Source organism: Eschrichtius robustus, chromosome 5, assembly GCF_028021215.1.
Source record: "Eschrichtius robustus isolate mEscRob2 chromosome 5, mEscRob2.pri, whole genome shotgun sequence".
NCBI classification, from domain to species: domain Eukaryota; kingdom Metazoa; phylum Chordata; class Mammalia; order Artiodactyla; family Eschrichtiidae; genus Eschrichtius; species Eschrichtius robustus.
This window is the reverse complement of record NC_090828.1, coordinates 51,895,097-51,921,813: the sequence shown is the minus strand read 5'-3', so window position 1 is coordinate 51,921,813 and position 26,717 is coordinate 51,895,097. Positions and strand designations below refer to the sequence as shown.

At 36.1% G+C, this 26,717-nt stretch overlaps 1 protein-coding gene across 2 annotated transcripts in view; it reads left to right on the top strand.

Annotated features, from left to right (window-relative positions):
• The first annotated feature begins 728 nt into the window (after positions 1 to 728).
• The window catches only part of PPP1R1C (protein phosphatase 1 regulatory inhibitor subunit 1C), a 122,597-nt gene continuing 96,608 nt past the window's right edge, over positions 729 to 26,717 (top strand). Inside the window, exons 1-2 of one of the 2 annotated variants that reach the window (XM_068543875.1) lie at positions 729 to 809; positions 2,484 to 2,544. In XM_068543875.1, the coding sequence (XP_068399976.1) occupies positions 729 to 809; positions 2,484 to 2,544 (142 nt within the window). Of the gene's footprint in view, positions 810 to 2,462; positions 2,545 to 26,717 lie in introns of both variants that reach the window. The other variant, XM_068543874.1, reaches the window with a different exon arrangement.

The window sequence follows — 26,717 nt, the reverse complement described above, 5'->3', positions numbered from 1 at the left end:
GAACTGAGATCTGCTCAGTCCTGAGGGCAATGTTGTCCTCACTCCACCACAGACGCTCTGCATCCCATGATCAGTCTTACCTAACCAGATCTCAGAGCATAAATATAGCTGATATTATTGGTTGTGGCTTATCCTCCGTGGCAATCATCAATTTGGTAGCTGGATGTGAAATAACAAAGGTGTCTGATGGATTAGCTTCTCCAAGAGAAATGAAATGATCCTATATCCAAACCCTGCCCCCAACTCTAAAAACTTAGAGCTTTATGTTCATCAATAATGAATGGCCCATCCCTGCAATACTCAGAGGGAGCTTACATTGCACTTTTGAGCAGCCGGTTAGTAATGTACAGTGGATAGAGCCTTTCTTTCAAATCCCGGGGCAGCAGGTCCTTCAAGGCTAGCATTGCATTTTCAATTAGCTGCTGAGTGAATGCTTGGCATGTGTATATTAGTGAAGAGGCACACTATTAGCTTACAGTTCCTTTCTGTATTGTGCTGAGAGGATCTAAGGGATTGGTGGGGGAACAGGCAAGCCAGGCATCACTGTGGATGTTGAAGAAGGGAGTTACTCAGACCTCGGCATCTTCACTTGCTTTCTCTAGAATTACAGCTATTTATTACGAAGCACTCTGTGTAGCGGGGTGGAGTGCACCTGAGGAAACACATCCCAGACACCACCTGGGGTTAGTCTTTCTGAGCCCTTCACATCTCTAATTCTCATCATTGTCATGGAGCCCAACAGTCCCAAAAAGATACAATTTGCTGTGCCTTTATTCCAGAGTCAGATTGCACCTGAAGCAGCTGAACAGGTAAGTGGAACCGGGTGGGGACCAGCTCCTGTATGTAAGTAATACAGACGTATATTCTTGTTATTAATTGAAAGCTTCTCCACCTCTTGAATTTGCCTAACTTTGTGACTTCCCAGGATATGTAAATGAGAAATAATTTCGTTTCCACATGCACTTGTATTTGAGTTGCACTGGGGGAACTACTGGCTAAAAATGCAGCATTTCATGTGATACAAGTTAGCACCCATTAAGGAAAAATGGTTATATTAGCAGTTTAGATTTGGATCCAAAAATCTGTTTGCTTTTGCTTATTAAAATAACAGGTTCAACACTTAGAGAAACTTCAAATTTTTTTTTCAAAATTAGCAAGCTTTTATTTTATTATTTATAAAATCAAAAGATTCATTTAACAGTGAAAGCATTAAACCTTGGAATAATTTCAGATTACAGGTTTAATGTTTTATTTTAATGTTTTCATTGTGTATCCAAAGCAGTAATTATAAGTATATGTAATATAGGATCGTAGGTATATGTATCATTTAAAAAACATTTTATTCAGATATTAAAAATGGTATTTTGACACAACCTGGATTTTTTCCAAGTCTAATATGTCTATATATCTTTATTTCTATCTCTCTCTCTCTCTCATGTGAGATTGGTTTACTGTATCACCTTTCATATTCAGATTTACTTAGACTCTTGATTCAATGGAACCACTTAAAAGATCATTTGTCGTAAAATTACAACAGTGAGGAGGCAAAAACAAATTTATGGGGTCTTCTACCTAATTCATTAATTTCTTAAAACCTAAATTATTCCTGAATCCTCTTCCAAATATTATATACAAAGTCTTAAAAGTAATTATTGAATCTGAGACTCTCAACTTCCTAGGATGTTTTGATAATCTGAAGTAGATTCACCCAAACTCAAGCCAGATAAATACAACCTTGAACATGTATCTATGTTGAATGGAGCATTGGTTCTATCCTGGACAAGATATCACTGTTTAAAATTTATCCACTATCCTACTGATTTGGGAATTTATTTATATATTTAAAAGATCAAGGATACATTAGAAAGTCTAATCATAAAATGTTCCTGTAACTCCTAAAATAAGGGAAAAAAACCCCACACCAAACCTATTAGTTTTAAGTGAATTATATACTTTTGCAAGATCCATATTCATTCTCTATGTGTTAATTTGTTCTAAATAATAATATAGAAAATAAGAAAAATTTATAATATTAATTGAAGTTAAGAACGTATGCTGTTAAATTTAACCTGCTGGAAATTTGAGTTTTCTAAGCTTCTCTTACCCTGTTTAGAAATAAGTGTAATGGATCTTGAAAGCTTCATCAATTTATGAGGCTCCAAGAGAGCCACTAAAATTAGCAAGTCATCCCTGTACCTTCACTGCATATTGGTATTCAGTGGTATCATTTGGTTACATACAACTATTTCTTTTCTGCGGAAATGTAGCTTTTTGATCAAAGAAGGTGATACTAATATCTGACAGTTCTACTGTCTGGCTTTCTATTATTCAAAATAAAATTAGCGAGCGCCTACCGTGTGCCTCCCAGAAATTTGCTCTTTATGTTGGGAAAAGATGAGGATGGGACAGCCTTGCAAGCTGTAGAGTAACCTAGAACAGAGTCTGACAGTCTCTGACCTTAGCTGGGCCTTTGTTGTTCACAGATCAGGAAAAGAAGACCTACACCAGCATCACTTGTGATTCTCAATGAACATAACCCCCCAGGTAAAGAAGCATGATGTCTTATGTACTGATGTAACAGAACAGAATTGTTTGAGGAACATCAAAGAGCATGCCATTGCCAACAGGCTTCAATTCGGTATTTCAGTTAGCAATAATCTAATAAGCTAGTCTATACAATGGATCATAAACAAAATCAGAAATAGATATTATGAAAACTGTCTCAGCCAACTGCCTGCTTTTCCTCTAGAATGACTTACTGGTGACAATATGCTATGCAATGTTTTGTTAGCAATCACTGTCATGTGTTCAGGTGTTTGCATAGAATCTGGTTCAGTGCTTATTAATGAGCCTGTTAGAAAGTTGCTTAATTAGGTTTCATAGCTCAAATTGCAGCCCTGGAGATGCTGACATCTTTACAGAGTTGTTTTTTTATCAAAGGTTATCATGGGGTGGGCAATGAGCCAGCACTGGCTACAGCTTTGATGCTGATGTAATCTCTGAATAATGCAATTGACAAGTAACCAGATCAGTTTTCAGCACTGCCCATTTGAGAGCCATTCTGAAGAGTTGCATCCATTTGTTGAGGTTTTACTCTCCATTTCCCATAAAAAGTAAAGCTGCATTATTATTCCTGATAAAGGACTATGATCTGCAATACACAAACATTATGTACTTACTGAATGGGGGTGATTTTAATTTCACATTTAAGCTCTGTTTCTAGAAATACAAGTAGGACAGCAAAGGTCACGGCACTAATTTGTATCCAGGCAGGACTTGTTGGATTTTTTGCAGGTATAAACAATAAGGGTGGCTAAAAAAAGTTTAATGGAAACATAGTAAGTGTAATTACATATTGTAGTGAATGATTTGTTTTAAGAATACCCGGGCAAAACAGTCTTTGACTTTTTCAGATTCCTTTCTAATTAGAGAAACATACATAAGATAAGAAAGTAAAATTCTAATAGAATATTAGTCATGGAGCCCAAATACAGAAAGATGTTCAGTTGTTGGGAAACAAATAAGCAAATTTATTCCTGCTGAAAACAAAGAATTATAATTTGATCCTGTATCTTTAAAGTGCTATAGCATTTTTAAATCATTTTCAAATATATTATTTCACTTAATAAATATAACTTACATTTGGTTGAATAAGAGATGCAACTGGTAAGAGGTGCAAATAAATACAAGTAAATAAACATAATAATGAAATCTTTTCATACTGGAGGTAATTTTAGAGCAATTTTCCATCACAGCCTTTTGCTCATAGTGGCAGACCTCTCCACAGTGTCCTAGAACTTACCTCTCTATGCTAACCTTGAAAAGTGTTGCCCAAAGATATAACAAGAAGAACAGAATCTTCATAATTTCATCTGTACTAAATATTTCTTCCCTATCCAACAATTCTTTATGTTTCAAATATTATCTGAACATTCTCTATCAAACAAAACAAAACAAATAACAGCAACAACAAAAAAACTTAATTGTTAAATGACCTTGTTAAAGCAATTGTTGCTTTTAGCCCTCAAAAGCAATGTGTTCTTTGACAAATAAAAATCGGGTGCAGCTTTAAAACCTGGTAAATAAACAAATCTCTTCAATTTATTGAAATTGCCCAGGACACATATGAGTATTCTTGGAATCACCTATCATTAATGCTCTTTAAAATTCAAATCCCTGAAAATCTTTCTTGTCAATTAATGAAGCAAAGAAAATTAAATTTTCCATTACAGAGACATAATTAACAAACCTTTCCAATTCATATGATAAGATCGGTATATTGTAATCATTGTTAAATGAATTAGACATGGCTTACTTTAAAAAAAAATCTTTTCAGGAGTTTGCAGAAATAGTCTGTTATAAAAGAATATTTGAAAGAATGATTTAATTTTAGATTAGAAATAAAGGAAATAGAAAGATATTTCAACATGTAAATCCAGACTGTCTGCTAGTTCATCTTTGCCTGTGTAAACATAGAGATGAGGTGGGCACCTGATTGGTAAGATTCCAGGGGCAACAAAATGTCACATCACTCCCTTTCTAACCAACAGCCTAGAATTCCCAGCAGTAGAAACGCTAGGGAAACAGTTACATAACCTGTTAAGGATATACCCTCCGGCATAGATTAATCAATTTAATTCACAATAATGGGACACAAGACTAAAAATGTTAAATTGAAGGCATCATACCTGAAAAAATTTAAAAGCAAAGGGTGTGTCTTTACGGTGGAGAGGGCAGAAACTACGTTCGCTTCTTGGAATGACTCTAAACAGCCAACGGCAGTAAAAAGGTACTAGAAGCCGGAGATGCGGGGGTAGAGGTGCACCAAAGACAAATTTCATCTTTTTCAAATGTTTCCTAGGGCTACCAGTTTTAGTGACCTTGTAGCAAACTGCTTATCTTTCAGAATTTTTAATCTTCTGAGTAAGTGCCTATTTATGATAACCTCTCTCAGGTTATACAGTAAGAGTCTCATTGTCTTGTCTTGTACTATTTGCTTTTACTCTTGTACAATATGTAGTTAACTGGTTTGGTTTCTATATTTTTATTTAAAGGGATGACTATATATAAATCTCCTCTATTTAGAAGTAAATGGCAATGTCACTTTCTGCAATTTATTTCATCACATTTCTAGATTTACTTAAACATTACTTGTATTTACAATAGTAGGCTTAGGAGAAGACTGTATATTTATTTGGCTACCAGTATTAGAAACCTAGAATTGGGAAAGAACTTCAGGAAATACCTAATCTAACCACACTTCTTCATGAAAGATACAGAAATCGACCCAAGTCCCTGAGACTTGCTCCATTTTGTATATATCAGAGAAGAATCCATAGTTACGACTAGTTTTCAATATGAGATCAAATTATTTTACGAGTTAGAAAATACAGTTTCTTATGAAAAACGAGTGATGCCCCACTTTATTCTAACTCTTCATTTACTCTTGTCAATCAAAGTTCATTTACTCACCTTTTTAAAAAATTATTTATTTATTTACTTACTTATTTATTCGGCTGCACTTGCGCGGCTTGTGGGATCTCAGTTCCCCAGGGACTGAACCCAGGCCACGGCAGTGAAGGCCCAGAATCCTAACCACTAGGTCACCAGGGAACTCCCTATTCACCTTTTTAAATACATAAGGCAATTCTTCATTACTTTCTTTTCTGGATTGAATATTCCCAGTACCCAATAAGGGCCTTAATGAGCTCTATCCAAATTCTCCTTGTCTCTAGGCCTTTGGAGCCTAAAGCTGGACACAGTCTTCCAGTAAAAAGCCAGATTAGAACAGACCTTCTGAATATTAAAGTTTGTGGCATCCATTCTTTTCCACTTACTGTTAAGCAGAGACAATATGGTTACAACTAAGTTTAATGGACCTGATGCCTATTAAACATGAGTGAACTGTAAGAGGCCAGGAGCTTACTGAAGATTTGGGTAAGTACACAGGAGTTTTGGCATCATTTAGAAGGTTGTTGTACATCTTATAAGTGGGACCAGACATATAATGTAAAATGGGGGATATTTATTGAACTTCCTATCACAGCCAAATTTGGGGGAGACTGACTTTCTCTTTGACACTTTTCGCTCCAAATATTCTTAGAAATGAGGAATAAAAACAAAGCATTTTCACACATGGGCCATGTTCCTAAAAATTACTTAATAATGAGACATATGAATTCAATATCTCACCATCTCCTTTCAACCTTGAGAGTAAGTCTAGTCAGTAAAGAGAACTGGGATTTCCAATTGATTGGGCTATTTGGCTCCACACACTGAAAAAGAAGCCACAGTCCGTTCTGGAAGTAGCATGTGACTTTCTAAATGAGGCTTGCATTTTAGGAATTTGACAGTAAGTTGACTAATAAGATTTTCAAGGCTCTGTATTTAAAATCCTGAGACACTGGATGACAGAAAATATTGCTAGACTCAGACTGAGCTGTTCAAAGCAGAGAGGCTCCAGAAATTTTCAATGATGTGAGGTTTTGCAGGGTCATCAAGTTAAAGTGGACATTTATTTCTAGTGTTAGGGCATTCATATGCAAACAGTCTCTCTTCATGGAGACCCTCTATTTTACAAAATGAGTGACTGGTAGGCAATGGGCACCCTGAGTACAAGTTCCAGGAATCTCACTGAGGATTTTCCTGGGATTCTTAAGGATGGGTAAGACATCATCAGCCCCACACCTGGAGGGGCCTGTCACCCCCAGGGACCTCCAATCAAATGTGTTCAAGTAAAAGCTGTACTGGACCTATAGTCCGTACAGTTTTGTTTCATTCTTTTTCCTCATCTTCTTTGCGAATGTGGCTGTAATTCATTCTGATCCACAACTGTCGTTGATTGTTCAGCATTTATTTTGCCTTCTGAACATTAATGACAGTACAAAAGAAAGAAAGGTCCAGTGTTTGAAGACTCTTCAAGGTTTAACTGGTATTAATTTCTGTCAGAAAAGCCTATTTTTTTCTCCTCAGCATTTATTTCTATAAGTTATTGAATGCCAAACCATGCTGAATGAGTTAAAGATAAGTAATGCAGGGACTTTCCTGGCGGTCCAGTGGTTAAGACTCTGCACTCCCAATGCAGGGGGCACAGATTCTATCCTGGTTGGGGAACTAAGATCTCACATGCTGCACGGCGCAGCCAAAAAAAAAAAAAATTCAAAGATAAGTGATGCATGTGGCTTTCAGAGATTCATGTACTGTACAACTGATTGACTTATTTTCCTATAACTATTCAGTCTGTGCAGCCAAATAGCCCGATCAATAGGAATAATTGTGAGCCAAAGATAAGGTTCCAGTTCTTAGTCATGCCAAAGTTTGCTATACTATAAGTGTTCAAAGGACTAGTGTCATCTTCAAATTGAATGGAAGAAAAATGAAAGGGCAAATTATAAAACTGTGAAATAGTGCTGTTTTATTTCAGCAAGATTACTACTTTTGTTCATTTTGAGCAATAGTATATACTGCTCACCTTCTACACTGATTTTAATAAGAAATAGCTTAGTGAAATATGACAGAATTATGGTAGGTTCAATTCACTTCCTTTTTCTTGGTCTCTGTTTTCCTACTTGTGGGGATTATAGCAGGTGAAAATAACCCTAAGGTACTTCTGCACGATGTAGAAAGGCAGTGTTTGTAGTAGGTAAAGCACTGCCTTTGGAGTAAGACTTGGGTTTGAATCCCAGCTTTGCCAGTTCCTGGTAGTGAGACATTGGGTGTGCAGTTGACCTCTGTGGGCTCAGTTTCCCCCTTTTTAAAGGAGGACATCGAGGTGTAAGAAAATGCATAGCACAGTGTCTGCAACCAAATAGATACTGAAGACATGCGATCCCCCTGCGTCATTATATCCATGCTGAGAAAAGCTGAGTTCTCCTAAAACCTGCATTTCTTATCAGAAGATGGCCCAGCTCTTTTCCCATCCTGACTGCATTAGGCAGTGTCCCCATGAGGCATTGGTTCTTGATAAGAGAAAAGATGTACCATAACTCCTAATTCATCAGGATAAGAATACACAATTATGGAATTGTTATGGATCTTATACTGTGGTATTTGTTCAACTGACCATGTCTGGTTTACAAACATAATTGTCATGAAATATGAGTCCTTGGGAATATTTTAAAAATAAGCATGCTACTGATGTCTATAAAGTTATGAAAAAATATATTGCAAGCAAGAGATCTTTGTGAAAGACTGTATCCAATCAAAAATGCAATTCATGGGAATTCCTTGGTGGTTCAGTGGTTAGGACTCTGTGCTTTCACTGCTGAGGGCCCGGGTTCGATGCCTGATCAGGGAACTGAGATCCTGCAAACCACTTGGCGCAATCAAAAAAAAAAAAAAAATGCAATCATATCCTAATAGTATGTGGAAAGAAAGAAGATTGAATATGGAGTATAAAAATCCTTTAGTGATATCTATTAAACTCTCATTTGATTGCTCACATTTGATTCCACTCCATTTGCTCTCACTTCCTTCCATACACCATTCCTGTGCTATATTCTGGGTAAGCTTTCTTCCTTTGGTTCCTTTGCCAACTCTTAAGACAGCATAGACTGACTCATTTGTGTAAATCACTCTCCATGTTTTCCAATTAATCTTATTTAAATTGCAGCCTGAGACTCATTTAAATCTCAAAACTTTCCCCTAACTAATCTGATTCATTGTCTGGCTCTGTTATTCCAATACTCTCCTCTCACCTGCAACTCTTGAAGGTATTTATTGATTTATACATTCAATTCAATTAAGTATTTACTGAGTCCTTATTCTAAATCCTCGAGGAACATGTGGACTAGGTAACAGAGAATAATACATCTGGATGAACCAGGATACAATTGTAATAACAGAAATTCCAACAGCTCAGACCACAGTAAGATTAATTCTGGCCAAGACATAGAGGCATTTATTTATCATGCTCACTATTCTATGAAACATTTGTAAAACCTGTCTTGATCTTTTGGCTTTAAGCTTTTAAGAACTGGCATCAGAGCTAACATTTTACTATTTATTCCAAACTAGTAGCATAGATATAGCTACTCAAACTAGTCGCATATCTAGTAGATATTAGATGCCCGCGGTCTATTAAATTTAAGTGGATAAAAAAATATATTCTCAAATCCAATGGCAATCTATCAAACTTTCTGAGCACGTATTCTGGCTAAGGCACAGTGTTAGCTGCTCTAGGGGATAAAATAGGTAAGTCACCATCCCTGACCTCATGGAGAAACCTACCTGAGGCATAATTTGACACATGTATATTGGTAGTAAGATCAACAACATGTGGCAAAATATGAAATATATTTCAATTCAGTACAGAAATGTTTACCATAGGATGTTTTGGGTGATTAGGTTACAATGTTGTAAAATACGGTACAGAGACTAGATGCTTGATAAATGGTAACTCTTATTTTGGAGAGGCCGGCATGTACTCTTTAGGAATAGAGGTGTTGGAATCACTCAGGCTTGAATCTGGCTCTCAGATGGCTGCTTACTGCCTGTGTTACCCCAAAAAAGTGGCTCATCCTTTTAAGGCCCATTAAAAGTGAGGAAGCTGGGTTCACGAGGCTCTGAAAGGTTTGGTTTTTTCCAACACTACCAAATTTCACTCAATATAAAATATATTCATTAGAAATAAGGCTATTCTGCATCCATTGAATAAACAGACGTGCATTTTTGTGTCTACTTAATAGTACACATGGACAACATTGTAATCAGCTGTTCTGGGGAGCTTATAAGGGCACATTCAATTTCAAATTTAAGCTAGAAAAAGTTTCTAACAGCTCTTTCTGTTTCTATTTCATAATCATATTCAAGGAGAACAGTAAATTACCAAACCTCTAACAAAAAATCTAACCAAGCTATGTAGTTAACAGAGAAGGGTTATTTATGCATTTATTTTAGAATTGCTCTGGAGCAAGCTTTCAAGCTTTGGGATTTTCTATCCTTTCTCCCACCATTTTCTATTCATGACTTTGACCAAGTAGTGATCTGATCCTGTTCCAGCAATACCATACACAATTTGGTAGCAGAACTTACCAGGGGCTAAAGCTGAAATGCCCGCACAGGGTCCGGACAGGTGACATAGATGCCTGCCTGGGCTCCGTGTAGGATGCTGTGAAGGGTACCGTGGTCTACTTGGAGGATGCAAGCTCCATTCAAGGCTGTCAAACTAAACAGATAAAACTACAAAGAAAGAAAAAAACACTGTAAGGGATGGAGGCACCTAAGTGGTAAGATTTTAGAGACGCTGGAAAATATCTCCCTAAATCCGTTTCCATACTACCTGAAATTCTATCTTTTGAAGTTGTTATTACTGTTACTATAATCTATCTTTTGAAACACGAGTACTCTGACCAGATGTAACATATTGTCCTGGCAAGTAGTCTACCTGGAGCTCAAAAAGCCTGAGGTGGAAAGAAAGGAAGGTCCTGGAGCAAATGTCCCAGCTGCAAGGATTAGGGCCCTCCTAATTCACCTCTTCCCTCCCAGTCTGTTTGCTCTTATTGCCTTCTCCATACTCGTCCCCTTCATATCTTCCTTAGCATTTCAGGGGCCCCTGAACGTGCTGGGAAATTTAAAATCTATATCTATGAATCTTTTCTGTGTTATAGATAGAAGATTATCTTCGAATTGAACTCAATGATTTTGTATCACTTAGGGTAATTTGATATAGTAATTATAGCGCTTAACAAGGCTATTTGTGAAATAAGTTGCCAAAACCTGCATCATCAAAGGGAGATATCTTGACAGTCTGGTTAGAATACAATTACAGTGCAACCTTGGAAATAATGCTGAGAAAAAAGTACTGTGAGAACTAAGAAAAGCTAGGAAATTTGTAATCTTTCTGGGTTTTTTGTTGCTGTTGTTTCATTCTCTGGGAGCAATTTTCCTTCATTATGGGAAACAATTTTCATAATCACACTTTTTACATATAAATACATATTGACCTGCTCATAAAAATAGAACTGAACGCACAAAATGGAAGAATGAGAAGTTATTTTGGAATCTAATTTTTAGAATAATTTGCCTCGATGTAACATCAGTTTATGCTTTTTTTCCCTGTCTGTTGAAGAACAGACTATTAGAACACATACACACAATAGATATTTCCATGCACAAACACATGTACACATGTTTATATAAGCCAAATACACAACTGTGTGTAAAAATATCACAGGCTATTTATCCATGTAATAAAATCCACCTGCACTAGTGACCTGATTTTAAAAAGGCCAGCACCTACCAAAGTATCTAGAAAAGCTTTGTGAATTCAGGTTACAAATGGAATAAAGCTAATAGTTATTATTTAAATTTCTAACCCTTTGAACTGGAAACAAATAAATCAAAAACTAATCACATTTGAAAACCCATGAATAAAAAACATTGAAATTACTGGCATAGATTCAAATGGTGAGATTTGTTAAATTATTTTTTAAATCAGAAGAATATTTTAAAAAATAAGTTACACTTATTGAATATTAGTTATTTTAAGACTATTCTCTCATTTTGGAGGTTTCCTGTGCCCATTTTCATAATTCACGAATACAGGGAGAAGTATTTTAATTAGAAACAGAAAGTGAGCTCCTCTGACTAACACCTGAAAATCAATGTCTAGCTGAAACGTGTCCCCTAAATTGAAATCAACATTTAAACTTTTGACCTCAACATTTCTGTTAATGGTACCTCCATTCCTCTAATTGCTGAACCACACAACCTTGGAATCAGCTCTGACCCCTCTCTCTCTCCCTTGCCCCTTGAACCTATCAATGGCTCTTCTGCTGATGCTTCTGTACAGGTTGAGTCTATCTCACTATATTTTTATTTTCTCTGCTCAGTCTAGACACTTATGGCTTTATTCCAAAAGAATACAGTAACTTCCAAACTGCTTTTCCATGGCTTTAACACTGGGAGGTGGTTTTGTGTAGAGTTAAGAGCCCTAATTTCAGAATCAATGAACATGGCATGACTTAGAATCAAATCATGTCATGACTGAATATCTGAGTCTTAGTTTCCAATTCTATGAAGCACAGATCATGGCAACTCCAACACTGGTCGTGTTGCTGGAATCAAGCAAGATGACGTATGCTAGCAACGTGACTGATGGGAGATTTATTCTTTCCCCATTCTGATTTGTGTGAAAGGGTTTTGGCAGACAATTATATAATGGGTGATTGGCTAGGCCAGCTTTACTTTTCAGAATGGACTTGTTATGAGCTCTAATTTGTATACTACAATATAATTTACCTGTCCTAGTTTTTAATTAGCCATAGCTAAGAAGAAGAAGAGTAAGGCACGTAAAGTTGTCTTATGACGAGCTCATTATGTTTCAACATAATGTGCACATTATTCCTACTTCTTACTTTAAGTAAGTCAGTCAATCGACAGATGAATAGATAAAGAAGATGTGGCACATATATACAAGGGAATATTACTCAGCCATAAAAAAAAAAATGAAATTGTGTTATTTGTAGTGAGGTAGATGGACCTAGAGTCTCATACAGAGTGAAGTAAGTCAGAAAGATAAAAACAAATACTGTATGCTAACACATATATATGGAATCTAAAAAAAAAAAAAAAAGGTTCTGAAGAACCTAGGGGCAGGGCAGGAATAAAGATGCAGATGTAGAGAATGGACTTGAGGACAGGGGGAGGGGGAAGGGTAAGCTGGGATGAAGTGAGAGAGTGGCATGGACATATATACACTACCAAATGTAAAATAGATAGCTGGTGGGAAGCAGCCGCATAGCACAGGATTAGCCCGGTGCTTTGTGACCACCTAGAGGGGTGGGATAGGGAGGGTGGGAGGGAGGTGCAAGAGGGAGGGGATATGGGGATATATGTATATGTATAGCTGATTCACTTTGTTATACAGCAGAAACTAACACACATTGTAAAGCAATTATACTCCAATAAAGATGTTAAAAAAATAATAATAATAAATAAATAAATCAGTCAGTCATTTCCACCATAGACTATGGAGTCTTTATTACACAATTTGCTGATAATTGTACTAAAGTTGAGATTTAAAAAATGAACAGAAGAAAGGAAAATAATTGTGTTAGATTATGGCTGGCACTGCAGCTTTATATCTATTTCCTTCTTTATTTTTGGTGGAGGGCTTGAAGGTTGAACAGGAACTTTGTTCATTTGCCATAGGTACCTTCCTATTGAAAATGGGCAGCGATTTCCGATTAAGCAGGACAGACTCAGACTCCATTTGCTTTTCAAAGCACTCTAAGGATTATCCACTTTCCCTTCATGGATCCTAAATACAGCCCACCTGCCCCCAACGATTAAAATGTTTTCAAGAAATAATGCCAGAGACCCACTCACCATCACATTTCAGTGAAGTAAAATGTCATGAATGATTGAGCTAAAATGTCTCATCTCAAATTCTACCACAGGTCATTTTACTTTGTGAATAGCCCAGAATTCCTGCTTTACTTAGCCAATGAAGGGCACCTTTTTGCTCAAGGTCTTGGAGACAGCTGAAGATATTTTCATACCCTAACTCTGCGGTCCACTGACATCATTAGAATCAAAGCAAACAACAGCTGTAATGTTTATATGGACAGTTACAGTATAAGGGGCATATGTAAAATACATTTTGAAGTACATTTAGGACCTAAAAGACAAAATTACCTCTAAGCTACAAATAAAATAATTTTTAAAAACCATATAAGCTCAAAGGCAAATTTAAAGAGGTTGATAGTAATGTATCTCACCTGCGGTAGTTTTCTAATTTGCAAACCTATTTCACTTATATATATCCTCAACAACTCTGTGAGATGAATATTATAACCTCCATTTTAGAAAAAGGGTGATAGATGAGTTGCTCCATGTCAAAGAAGCTAGTACATTAGTGGGTCTGAAATTTAAACACACACTGTCTATCCAAGGTCAGTGTGATTTCCACTACATTAATAACACTTTTCTCTCTACAAATAAGCAACATCATACCCTTCCTATTTTATTTCTGTCTTCCTCATGGAAGCAATTATAAGCAAGTTCTTCATTGTAGCTTGGCTAAGTGAGATTCTGTTTGATATGACACCAGAATGTACTTCTTTCCATTCCAACGTGAGTTTGTTTCGGAGTGGTAATTCTACACCTTTTTTTTTCTTTTCTTGGATAATTTATTAGATAAGAGGACTTCAGAGTTGTTAATACTAGATTTTTTATTATATAAGCAAAAAATCAGATTACCAAACAGAAATATAAATCTTACCCATTATTCCATTCTTAGAGTTAGACCTTGTTATTTAGGCATGTGTCCATTTGCCTATTTATCTGTACTTATTAAGAAAAATAATTGTCTTAACTTAAAACATTAGTTGGAGGGCCAACGGTTTACATTTGGATCCTAGTTGACCAAGAACATGACCAATTTGTACACATACTGGGATGTCATCTTCCCTTCCCATCAACTGTAGTTCTTATCCTCCTAGACTCAAATCAAACCCCGCTTCTTATATGAAACCTTCATTGACCACTCCAGCTGGAAGGCTTTATTCCAGGAGAAGTAACAAGTCACTGGATCCATTAACTCATTTGCTCCCTGCTCCCACTGATTGTTGATGACTTTCTGTCACCTAGTAATGCCCTGAAGAAATGAATTATAGAATTAATAAATTTTTTTTTTGGCTGCGTCGGGTCTTAGTTGTGGCAAGCAGGACCTTTTGTTGCAGTGCACGGGCTATTCGTTGCAGCACGCAGGCTTCTCTCTAGTTGTGGCACGTGGGCTCCAGAGTGTGTGGGCTCTGTAGTTGTAGCTCGGGGGCTCAGTAGTTGTGGCGCATGGGCTTAGTTGCCCCAAGGCATGTGGGATCTTAGTTCCCCGACCAGGGATCGAATCTGCGTCCCCTGCATTGGAAGGCAGATTCTTAACCACTGGACCACCAGGGAAGTCCCAGAATTAATAAATTTTGATGTGAGTCAGAAGAAAAAAGATTGGGTCACAAGACCCTTCCATGTGTATCAGACTTTAGTTAAGTACTCTCTGGGTATCAGGGCTGCAGAAAAGGGCTCTGAGGATCTGGGAGAATGACTGGAAAGATGCCTTACTATGGAAGGAAAATAGAGACCATTTAAAACTAACCTGATTATTTCACAAGGTTTATCCCCATCCTGACATCTCACAAGTACCTACAAATGATGACTCACTGGATCGTCATGAGTTCTTACATTAAACATTTATGGAAATAACTTAAAGTGGCCTTTGCTCTGTAACACACAGGATGACCAAATTTTTGGAATCATCTCAGCAAGGATACATTTTAGTAGTAGAGGACTTGAGCTAGTTGTGTTATTGTTTTTGTATAGACATGCTTTGAATTAAACAACACAGGCAACCGGTGACTGTGGATACATAGGCAATTTTGCATAATGATGACTTTGGGATTTCTTATGTTTTACAGGACAATTTAAAGCCTGAGTATGTTTTGCCTAATGACTAATTTTATTCTTTGGCTGTCTTTAAATTATTTGAACCTGATTTTAAAATGTCAGTAAAATGGTGATGGTGGAAAAGTGAATATATAATCAATTTGTCTGCTTTCTTAGAAAAATATAGGGGTTCAAGAGTTCAATTCAATACCATCAAACAGCAGCAGTCTTTATGCACTGAATGAATGGCCAGATACTTTCCTTCTATGCTAACATATGTGACCAGATAAATAGGGGCTAGGTCTTCTTTTCATTTTCTTTGAATAGTGAAATAAATATTTTACCTGGTAATTTTCCTTCAACTATTTTCTTTTCTTTAGCAATAAGCTATCAGGGAATAGTTAGTAACCTGCAGTCAATACTGGAAAGCAAACAGTTCATTACTTACCAAAAGCATTTAAAATTATACAGCTTCACTGAAAAATCCATTTGACTGGTTTGTAAGATTTGTACGTAAGTGAAACTTAATGACTGCACGAAAAATAATTTTAGAGTGGACCTTGTACCTTATTGTTCTTTTCCCTCACTTTTTACACAAAGAAGCCATAGAAACAAATTACTTTTGGTCCCAGTGAATTATTTGCAAACGTATCTGTATTTAGCTTCACATTACAGCATTCCAGCTGCTTTATTATTTTCTGACTGAGTCAGATAAAATTTGTGTTTTACGTATTCCTGTTATCTGGATACGTATTAACACGTCTATCATTATGGGCTACTGCTGGTACATCACACCAAAATGAGCTCATTACAGGCATCAGCTCCATTTCCTCATTTCTAACTTAGTTTGACATTCTTCTTGGCAAATTTTCCAGACATACCACAATCCATTTTCTGTTGAGATTTTTTCTCTTTTAATATTAAATTTTTCTGTGTAGCAGCTAGAAAATGAGGAATCGACCTCATTTTTTTTTTAAGCTACAGACTTACATTTCACTGCAGTGAAAAATCTGAAAGGCTTTACATTCAAACTCCTTATGAGAAAACAGCTTTCTTAGATAATGAAGTAAACTTGAAACTTTGACACAAAATAAATCGAGAAGAAATAGAATATGATTTCCTACTCCAAATCTTACATGCTAAGGAAACGAAGACACAAATATGCAAACTGAAACAAAACAAGACAAAATAATAAACACTTAAAACATCATTTGTATGTAAGTCATCAGATTTATGTTTTTATTAATAATGTAATTATTATGTAAAAATTAATGATTCCTTGCTCTTAAAGTAGAGTACTTAGACTTTGCTTTTTATTAATAACTTCGGTTCAACGTTTTGATGAAGAAAAAAAGTTACTAAGACAAAAAAAGCACCAAAATGATATTTCAAAGAACTAAAAACTAAAATATTTGTTTTTTAACAGTTTATTAATGTGCTTCATGATCTAGTCTGATTTACATGCTTTAAACACTCCAAATCCAAATTAAAAATATAGAAATATACTAATTGCCACCAAACATTTGGTAGCTGGAAGCATATATGAAAAATACTCTGTTTATAAGCTCACTCTGAGTATCTGTACATAACCCCAAAATATGCCATTAATCATCTTATTGGACAGGACTGACCTGTATTTTGTCCTATGGGACAAAAATAGTAAGGAGCTTCCTTTGGAGAGAAGGCTGGTGGTTAATAACATTGCAACAACTATCAACACATCAGAATTAAAAAGAAGTACCTAAATTGTCAACACTTTAAACTACTGTGATAAAGTCCTCTGTAATTTGTGCTTATATTTGAGATCTATGCTACATATTCTTGCCTCATCTTTTCCAAACAGTACTCTTGTATTTCACTGCATTTGCTCCTCTCTGCTCCTTATGGAATAACACTTAGATCCCTTAGCCTGATATACAAGATCCTTGACAGTCTGGATTGAACCAAATTCTCCAACTCTACTTTATTCCCAGGCCTGAACCTGTGTCTCTGACAAGACTGGCTACTTGTTCTCTAAAAATTTCCACCTTAAATCTTTGAATAGAAAATTTTTTCCTGGGCTTCCCTGGTGGCGCAGTGGTTAAGAATCCACCTGCCAATGCAGGGGACACGGGTTCGAGCCCTGGTCTGAAGATCCCACATGCTGCGGAGCAACTAAGCCCATGCGCCACAACTACTGAGCCTGCACTCTAGAGTTCGTGAGCCACAACTACTGAGCCCATGTGCCACAACTACTGAGCCCATGTGCCGCAACTACTGAAGCCCACATGCCTAGAGCTTGTGCTCTGCAACAAGAGAAGCCACTGCAATGAGAAGCCCGCACACCACAACGAAGAGTAGCCCCTGCTCACTGTAACTAGAGAAACCCCGCAAGCAGCAACAAAGACCCAACACAGCCAAAAATAAATAAATAAATATATTAAAAAAAAAAAAAAAGAAAAATTTTTCCTACTTAGAATGCCCTCACCACTACTTTATTTTACTAAATACTTACACTTTTTAAGATGCTCAGATCTATCTCATTTCATTCATTTCTGGACATGGACATTTATCAAAAATATAGCTTCTAGCAGCTCAGAGCTGAAAAAGTACTACTAAGTAGAGTTCAGTTAGGTAGTAGTTTAAATTCACAAGTTTCTTATATTCTGCTACAGCTGGACATTGATTCAGTCTGTGACATCTTCAACCTAATAAAATCAAGTCAACCTCTATGATTTTTGTTGAATTGCCACTTTTTTTTTTTCTGAAACTAAACCTTATCATTTGGACTTGATAAAAGAGTAATTAATCATTGAAAAAAGGAATGCTCAATAGCCACCCTAATTTCCACTGAAACCATCCTCTTCCATTAATTTTGTTTGAAAGGATTATTTTTGACAAGCAAAGGAAACATGCAGTAAAATGGGTAAAAGCCATGATATTGGTTCTATTTTGGTCTCAACTCTATGCAGGATTACTTTCTCTAGGGATCCCAGCTGATGATTAGTCAGATTCCACTTGACCATTTCCAGTGATACGTTTAGCTCTTTTTGAAGCATCATGGTTATGATTGGACAGCTCTATTTGTTAGAAAGTTATGCCTTATATCTAGTTGGAATATCCTTCTTGAATCTTTCAACTACTGATCTTGATATGTTGTTCTTCTACAGGATTTCAGAAAAAGTGTAATACTTCTTCCAACTGAGGACACTTCATATGTTTGGGGACAGACATCTCGTTTACCCTCAGTTCTCTCTTGACTAAAATTTTCAGTTACATTTATCTTTTTTAAATTGAAATATAGTTGATTTACAATATTGTGTTAGTTTCAGGTGTACAGCAAAGTGATTCAGTTACATATATATATATTTTTTCAGATTCTTTTCCATTATAGGTTATTACAAGATATTGAATATTGTCCCCTGTGCTATACAGTAAATCCTTATTGCTTATCTATTTTAGTATAGTAGTTTGTATCTGTTAATCCTACACTCACATTTATCTTTATGATTGTGATATGGTTTTCAGAAATCTCACCATTTTGCTCCCTAGTGATACTCATATTTTTTAGCATAGTACCCAAATTTCACTCATTTAACTGTTAGTTACTGAACATCTACTACAGGCCAGTGCCACATATATATCTAAAGAATGCGAGGATTCACAATGAAAGGTGATGGGGTTTGTGGTAGCAGAAATACAGGATACTTCAGAAGCACACAGAACACATAGCCCAGTCAGTAAAGGCTTAATGGAGGAAGGATGTTTGTGCTGAAGCCTGAAGGAAAAAGCAGGGGAGACTATTCAAGACAGAGGGGAAAACAGGGACAAAGTCTCAGAAGTAGGGCAAGGCACTGCAGATTCAAGGAAGTGAGGCGTCCAGTACGATGCAGCGTGGAGTGGCGTCGGGTAGGGGTGGAGATTAGGCAGGCACGACGTTGGGAGCATCATGAACATTTTAAAGGAGTTATGATTAGGACCCACCAAATGGTTTTAAGCAGGAGAGCTCACATGCTCAAATTTTATTCTGAAATGGTCCCTGTGGCTGCAGATAAATAATGGATAGGAGGCAGAAGGTCTGAGTGCATGGGAAGTCAGTGGACTTGATTAATTGGATGGCAGAGGGGGAGATGGTAATAACAAAGAAGTTTGAGTTAAGGCTATAGATGCTGGAGCGTTTCCTAAAAAGGCAGTGCACATTTGGAGGGGAGTGGGGAAAGGTGATGAGTTCAGAATGGAACACATTACTTTGGATACAGTGGATAAAAGAGACAGCTCTCATTCAAATTCCATATGAAATATTCGTAACATTCCTGGAAGTAACGCCTCAATAACGGAGCCACTAGTATTAAAAACCAATTTTCTAGACCCTTTTAAGAGTAAACACAATGTTCTTGTAAAAAGGAAATGTTTACTTAGTAATTATTACCTTAATAATGTTGGCAATATATCTACTTTAGGCTCAGTATAACTACCTGAAAAACAATAATTGCTCTTAATCATTAAAGATCTCCAATTAAACACATACATTATTAGCCAAGCAATTCTGCTCAGCTACTCACGTCTACTTACCTGCTGAGTCACTAACCTGCTGCCAGACAATCCGGGGCATGGGTGTTATCCGAGGTCTGACGACTGTTCCGTATAAATGGGCTCCAAGGAATAGCTAATCCTAAACTGTATGGCCTCAGTTCAACACATCTATTTAAATTCAAAGTCCAACTGGAGCAAAATCTTAAATTCTTCTTTGATGAATTATATATACTTCTCATTTTCAATATTTAGCAAAGTGAGCATGTGTGGCTGAACAAGTTATCTAAGTATGGATCTTGGAAGTTTTTAAGACTTACAAAGTTAGAAGCAGCAAATTGTTTCAATCTGTAAGTGTATTTGTTATTCGCCATATAACTACGCGTAATTTCTGTCATTTCTGTTATTTATGCCATTATTTTCTTTTTTTTTAGAGGATTATTTTTTTGACTCTATTTATTTATGGCTGCGTTGGGTCTGTCGCTGTGTGCAGGCTTTCTCTAGTTGCGGTGAGCAGGGGCTACTCTTCGTTGTGGTGCACTGGCTTTTCTTTGTTGCGGAGCATGGGTTCTAGGTGTGCGGGCTCTGTAGTTGTAGCACGTGGGCTCAGTAGTTGTGGCTCACGGGCTCTAGAGCACAGGCTCAGTAGTCGTGGCGCAGGGGCTTAGTTGCTCTGCGGCATGTGGGATCTTCAGACCAGGGCTCGAACCCGTGTGCCCTGCATTGGCAGGCAGATTCTTAACCACTGTGCCACCAGGGAAGTCCCTATGCCATTATTTTCAAGTCTCAAACAAATGCCTGACTATACTATCTACTTTGTCATTCTCTTGTTCTCAGTCCTTTCCACTTCAATCTTCGAAAAACTGTATTCTAGTAGTATGGTATAATCAAAAGGTATAACCTTTGGAACCAGAGAGACCTAGGCCTGAATCCCAACTCTGCCACTTATTAGTTCTGTGACTTTAAGCAAGTCACCCATCCTCTTTGAGCTTCAGTTTGCTCACATACAAAATGTAACTAATAGTATCTACTTCACTGAGTTGTTTTAAAGATGAAAATAATGGATGAAAATGTCTTACATTATATAGCATCTCAGAGCCAATAGCAGCAATAGTAAAATATTAATATTTTGGAAATTGTTGAAGCAAAGAGTATGTGCTCTTTTCCTTCCTCAACTGGAAATCTTGCCAATCTAGTCATTGCACTTATTGATTATGTCTGATGGTCATTTTATTGATTTGGGGAGGAAGTGTCCCCAAAGACCACTGGTTAAAATTAAGGTACTGGCAATTTAAAAATCATTGAAAGGAAATCGGGCCTAATATCTGCTTTATTACCTAAGATTTTCCTAAACAAAATAAAAACAACGATATTTGGAAGTAAGGCTTTGGTTATGAAAGATTAAAGACATTTACTTTGATCTTCACTGGAACATTCTGAAGACTTAAAAAACACTGTCTTTTAATTTCTTAGCTAGAAAATAAGGATTAGATGAGAGAGACTAAAAGTGGATTTCAAGTTAATTAGATCTGTACAGATGGTCTAGAGCATTGCTGGAACAAGAAGACTTAAAATTTAAAAAAAAAAAAAAAAAGGTGGTGCTTTAGCCAGTTTGTCTACATCTGCTGGTGACGCCCATTGGTTCTCAGGACTGAAGGATAAACGTTATTGTTGAATGTGGTTACAGTTTTGAACAAAATTGCATGGACAAATTTTAAAATCATCTTTAAAATTTCCTGGCATCCTTTCTGTCTAATCTTTTCTTTTATTAACAGTGGCCTTGAGTTTTAAGTAGTTTCCTCTTATAAGGCAGATGTGTTGAAACAAGCACATGGAGCCATGTGCCATTATGAGTGAAACACAAAGAAGTTGAAACCCAACCCTACACTTGAGGCATTACTGAAATATTTGACGTATTACAATAAAGCAATAAGCTTAAAGTTTTGAGCAACGATCAAAGTGAAAACCATGGGCTGAAGAAACACTGCAATATCAGGATGTGAACTGCTTAACCTGGCTTCTCACTGCTGGTTAATGGTTTTCAGAGTACTTATCATGGTGGTCTTCCAAATGAGGAATTTCCTTGTCTACAAGGAATACTGGTTAGGTGATTGCCTATATTACTGTGTTCCATCTACAGAAATTGTTTGCTTTTTGTTACCTTATTTATGCGGTAGCAACATGGGAAAAATTAAACAAATAAACAAAAAAACCCCACAAAAACCTGTGTACTGGAAGTCAGGAAATCTGGATTTTAATTTCCAGCCTGCCATGATTTGGCTATATGGAAGGATTAATCACCTCACGTCTTTGAGTGTCATTTTCTGTATCTATGAAATGAAGAGATTTGATGAAATGACATCTTTAATCCTTTCCCTGTATTGAAATTTAACAATTTTTATAGTTATTGTTGGATTTATACACACACAGTCTATCTACATATATATTCTAACACAATGCATAATTGAATGCTCATGGTATTCCATTATCCTCTGACTGCATATTATGGCTTCTTTATTTTAGAAAATACCAGTACCAGTACTAATACTACTAATACCTTAGTTACATTTCTTTTAAAATCCAAATGTCATTTAATACCCAATTAAAATTCCACTCAAAGCCTGAATTTCACAGGAGAGACCACTTAACATAGACCCCCAAATCTGCCTTGTACATAATGCTTTGTATAGAATTCTATGCTTTTGAAAATAATGCCACATTGAGGCATATGATGATGGAAATAAAAGAACCCTAGGTAATAGGGGGTTTTGTCCTGACTTCCACTAACCAGCTGAGGTTGGTAAAGCATGTTTCCTTTCTTTTCTCAGTGCCATTTTTTTCTCCATTAGTCAGTAAACACATATTGCCCTAGGACTATGAATTTTATCTGGACCTACTGAAAAATGTAGGGCTGAAAATTCTAAGTGGATTTAGTGTATTTATAAATATTTCAAAATATAAATCAATGTATTTGCATAAATGTCCATAAAATATAGTGTCAGCTAGTTATTTGCAACTCAAAGAATGTAGTTATAAACAAATCATATTTGATGTGAGCTGAGTGCATTATGATATGCTTGGTATATATTATGACATAGGATAGGCCCTCCAAGTCAATGCCTATGCCTTTGGTAAAGAGGAACAGACTCAATGTTTTCAAAGGACACTCTCATCTCTAACATGTTACAATTACATATGTTCACTGTTTTTAAAAAATGCTTTTATTAAATTCTTGACGGTTTTCAATCAAAAACAACTTAGAAAATGTACTTCTGTGATAAGTTTACCTTTGAAGTTAGTAGAGCAAAGCATAAGGGTTTTGGAGTAAGGTAGTTGTGGATTTGTATCTTAGCTTTACCACTCAACAGTTAAGGCATCCAACAAAAGTGACAATATTTTTCAAACCCAGTTTCTTCCTCTGGAAAATAGTACAGGGCTATTCATCTTATGTGAATATTAGATGAGGGTTAAATGAAATTATACAGTTATTGGGACATGGGAGTTTCTTAATGAAATGTTAGTTTCCTTTCCTTTTCTTTTTTTGTTTTTTAAAATTTTTTTATAAAAAAATGTTTTTAGATTTCACATATGAGAGAAATCATCCACTATTTGTCTTTCTCTGTCTGACTTATTTCACTTAGTATAATGTCTTCAAGGTCCATCCATGTTGTCCCAAATGGTAGGATTTCTCATTTTTTTAATAATAGAATAATAATCCATTATGTATAATATAATATAAAATATAATATATAATGGAATGAGATATATATATATCTCTCTCTCTCTCACAACTTCTTTATCCATTCATCCATCAGTGGACACTTGGGTTGTTTCCATGTCTTGGCTATTGTAAACAATGCTGCTATGAACATGGGGGTGCAGATGTCTTTTGGAGTTAGCATTTTTATTACCTCTGGATATATTCCCAAAAGTGGGATTGTTGGATCATATGGTAGTCCTATTTTTAATTTTTTGAGGATCCTTCATACTGTTTTTCATAGTGGCTGTACCAATTTACAATCCCACCAACAGTGCACAAGAGTTCCCTTTTCTCCACATCCATGCCAGCATTTGTTATCTCGTATTTTTGATGATGGCCATTCTAACAGGTGTGATGTGATATCTCATTATGGTTTTAATTGACATTTCCTTAATGACCAGTGATATTGAGCATTTTTTTCTTGTACATGTTGGCCTTTTGTATCTTCTTTAGAGAAATGTCTATTCAGGTCCTTAGCCCATTTTTTAATTGGGTTATTTATCTTTCTGCTATTGAGTTGCATGAGTTCTTTACATGTTTTGGATATTAACTCCTTATCAGATATATGGTTTGCATTTTTCTTTTTATTTTAAACAAAATTTGATTGATTTGGCATTTTTAAGGAGATACATATACATATTTGAAGGAGAAACTGACTACTATTTTTACAGCTAAAACATGTTAACAGTCTAGCTTCTTTAACCACAGGCATCATTTAGTCAAAGTATCTAATTTTGTCTTTGTTTCTGATAATTAACTGTAAGAATCTGGGTTTCTGATTATATCGTCAATTGCACTTCTCCTTTTATTAACTACTTAAAAGTAGTTAGACATCTCTTTAACTTTTGTGTCATCTAGTAGGCTTGGGCCCTAAAATATTAAGTTTGTGTGATTCATAGCCAAATTTCCAATTATAAAACTAAAGTTCTAATCTCACTTTCATCCATGATCCAAAAAGAATCTTTGCTTGTCATCACAAATACATGATAGTATATAGTTTACCCATCTTTGAAGAGGTTTAGCCATCTTTGAAGTCTTTGCCAAATACCTGGTAGGCTAACAGATTTTATGTTTCCACTAAAGGTTGATGTTCCAAGTGGACTAACTTCATCTTTAGGTTATTTATTTATTTATTCATTTAGTATGAATTTAGCCATAAATTAATAAGCTGAGTAAGAAAGCTACATTTCTGGGAGCCATATACAAATACATGTACATATCATATACAAATATATATGTACATATACGTATATAAATATATGTAATCAAGATATGTCAACACATTCTGGAGTTAATATTTTACATTTTCTGAACAATACAATCAACAGAATTCTAGTCTATGTCTGTTTCCAATTTGCTGTGGTTCTTAACATGTTGATAAACATTTCTAGGCATTTGTTTGCTCATACATAAAATGAAGGAGTGTCCTATCTATCCTTGAGGAGATGAGACCAGCATGGGCTTTCAGAGTCAAGGCTAAGTACAAATCATGGTCTGGCTAGGGTTTAGATGCTAGGAGAGTATAAGGATGATACTGGAAGTTTGTTCAACAGAGCAGATTTGAGGTATGACCAACGTCAGAAGAGAAAAGCAAAACCTTTGTGAATGTTTGGAATCAAGGATAAAACGTTCAGGTCTGTGTGTGTGCATGCATACATCATCATTCACATTCAGGGGAAGGGAGGATGGAAATGAAGAAATTTTATTTGTCAATTATACTTTAATAAAGCTGGGGGGGAAAAAAGAGAAAAAGGCAACTGAAAAAAAAGAAGAAAGCTGGGGGCCTGGGTGGAGGTTTTCATAAGTCTTAGGTAGACCCCTAAAGTGGAAATTGCTCATCGTTTCATTGGAGCACTTCTTAGTGTTCTATTTGGCAAAATACATTCATTCACCTCCATGTATTTAATAGTAGTTTACTATGGAACACGTTTTCCTCGAAACTATCATACTGCAGTTCCTTTGTAGTCTCAAAATAGATGTGTGACACTAAAATTCTAAATTTCTGGGATGTCAACAGAGGAAGAAAAACCATGCTCTTTTGTTTTGCACTGTAAAACAATGTGCTATTTATGTTGATGAATGGTCATTATTCTAAATTAATGTCAGTAAAAGAACATGGTTATAGTTTAAGTTTTTTGAGAATTTATGTCCATTCAGACTAATCAATTGATTTCCCTCAAATTTTATCTTTGTGATCCTGTTTTCTTAAATAGTTAAAGAAAAAAGTGACAACAACATGAAAAAAGGACTTAACACTATACCTCTTGGCTATAATGATCTATCTAAATTAAGGTAAAATAAAAATATTGAGAATGTAATTACTGAGCCCAGGTTTTGTATTAGGTGTGCTACATAAAATAGATTGCAAGGATCTGATTTGTGAGCTTATAATCTAGTTTTCGGAAACAAGACAAGGAAATGAGAACCGTTAATAGAGGCAAGAAAAAACAGAAAGGAATTACAGTGAGACAGAAGATGATTCATTATTGAATGATGTCAGCAGTAAATGCTCTAAGAGTTCAGAGGAGTGAGAACTCTCAGAAGACTATGTTTGTAGAATTGACTTTATAGAGGAGTTGGAGTTTCATTACAGACATAGCTTGTGGAAAATCATGGAGGTAGAACATGTGAAGATGATCACTCAGGTCAATTGGATTGGAACTGATGGTTATAGGAGACCAATGAAAATTTAGGTACGTGGAAGCCAGTATGTGGAGGGGCGGGATGAGAAATTCTGAAGTTTACTGGCATTGTATGAGCTAGAGCATGATGTGATCAAATAAAGCTCAGTCCTGCAGTATGCAGTATGCAATGAGGAATGGCAGGAAGGTCAGCTGGGAGACCAATGGAAGAGTCTACGAATAAGCGAGAAGGATCTAAACTGAAGGATGGTGAAGTAATGGACTATAAAAGACAAATGTAAGACATTGAGAAAAATGAATCAACTGCCTGAACTGACTGCCTGGATGGGTGTGAGATGATGAAACTAAGAGAGTAAAGCAGGACTCCAGGTGTGGGTAGTAGAGGGACTGGGAAATCTGGAGGAAGGAAATAATTTTGTGATCAA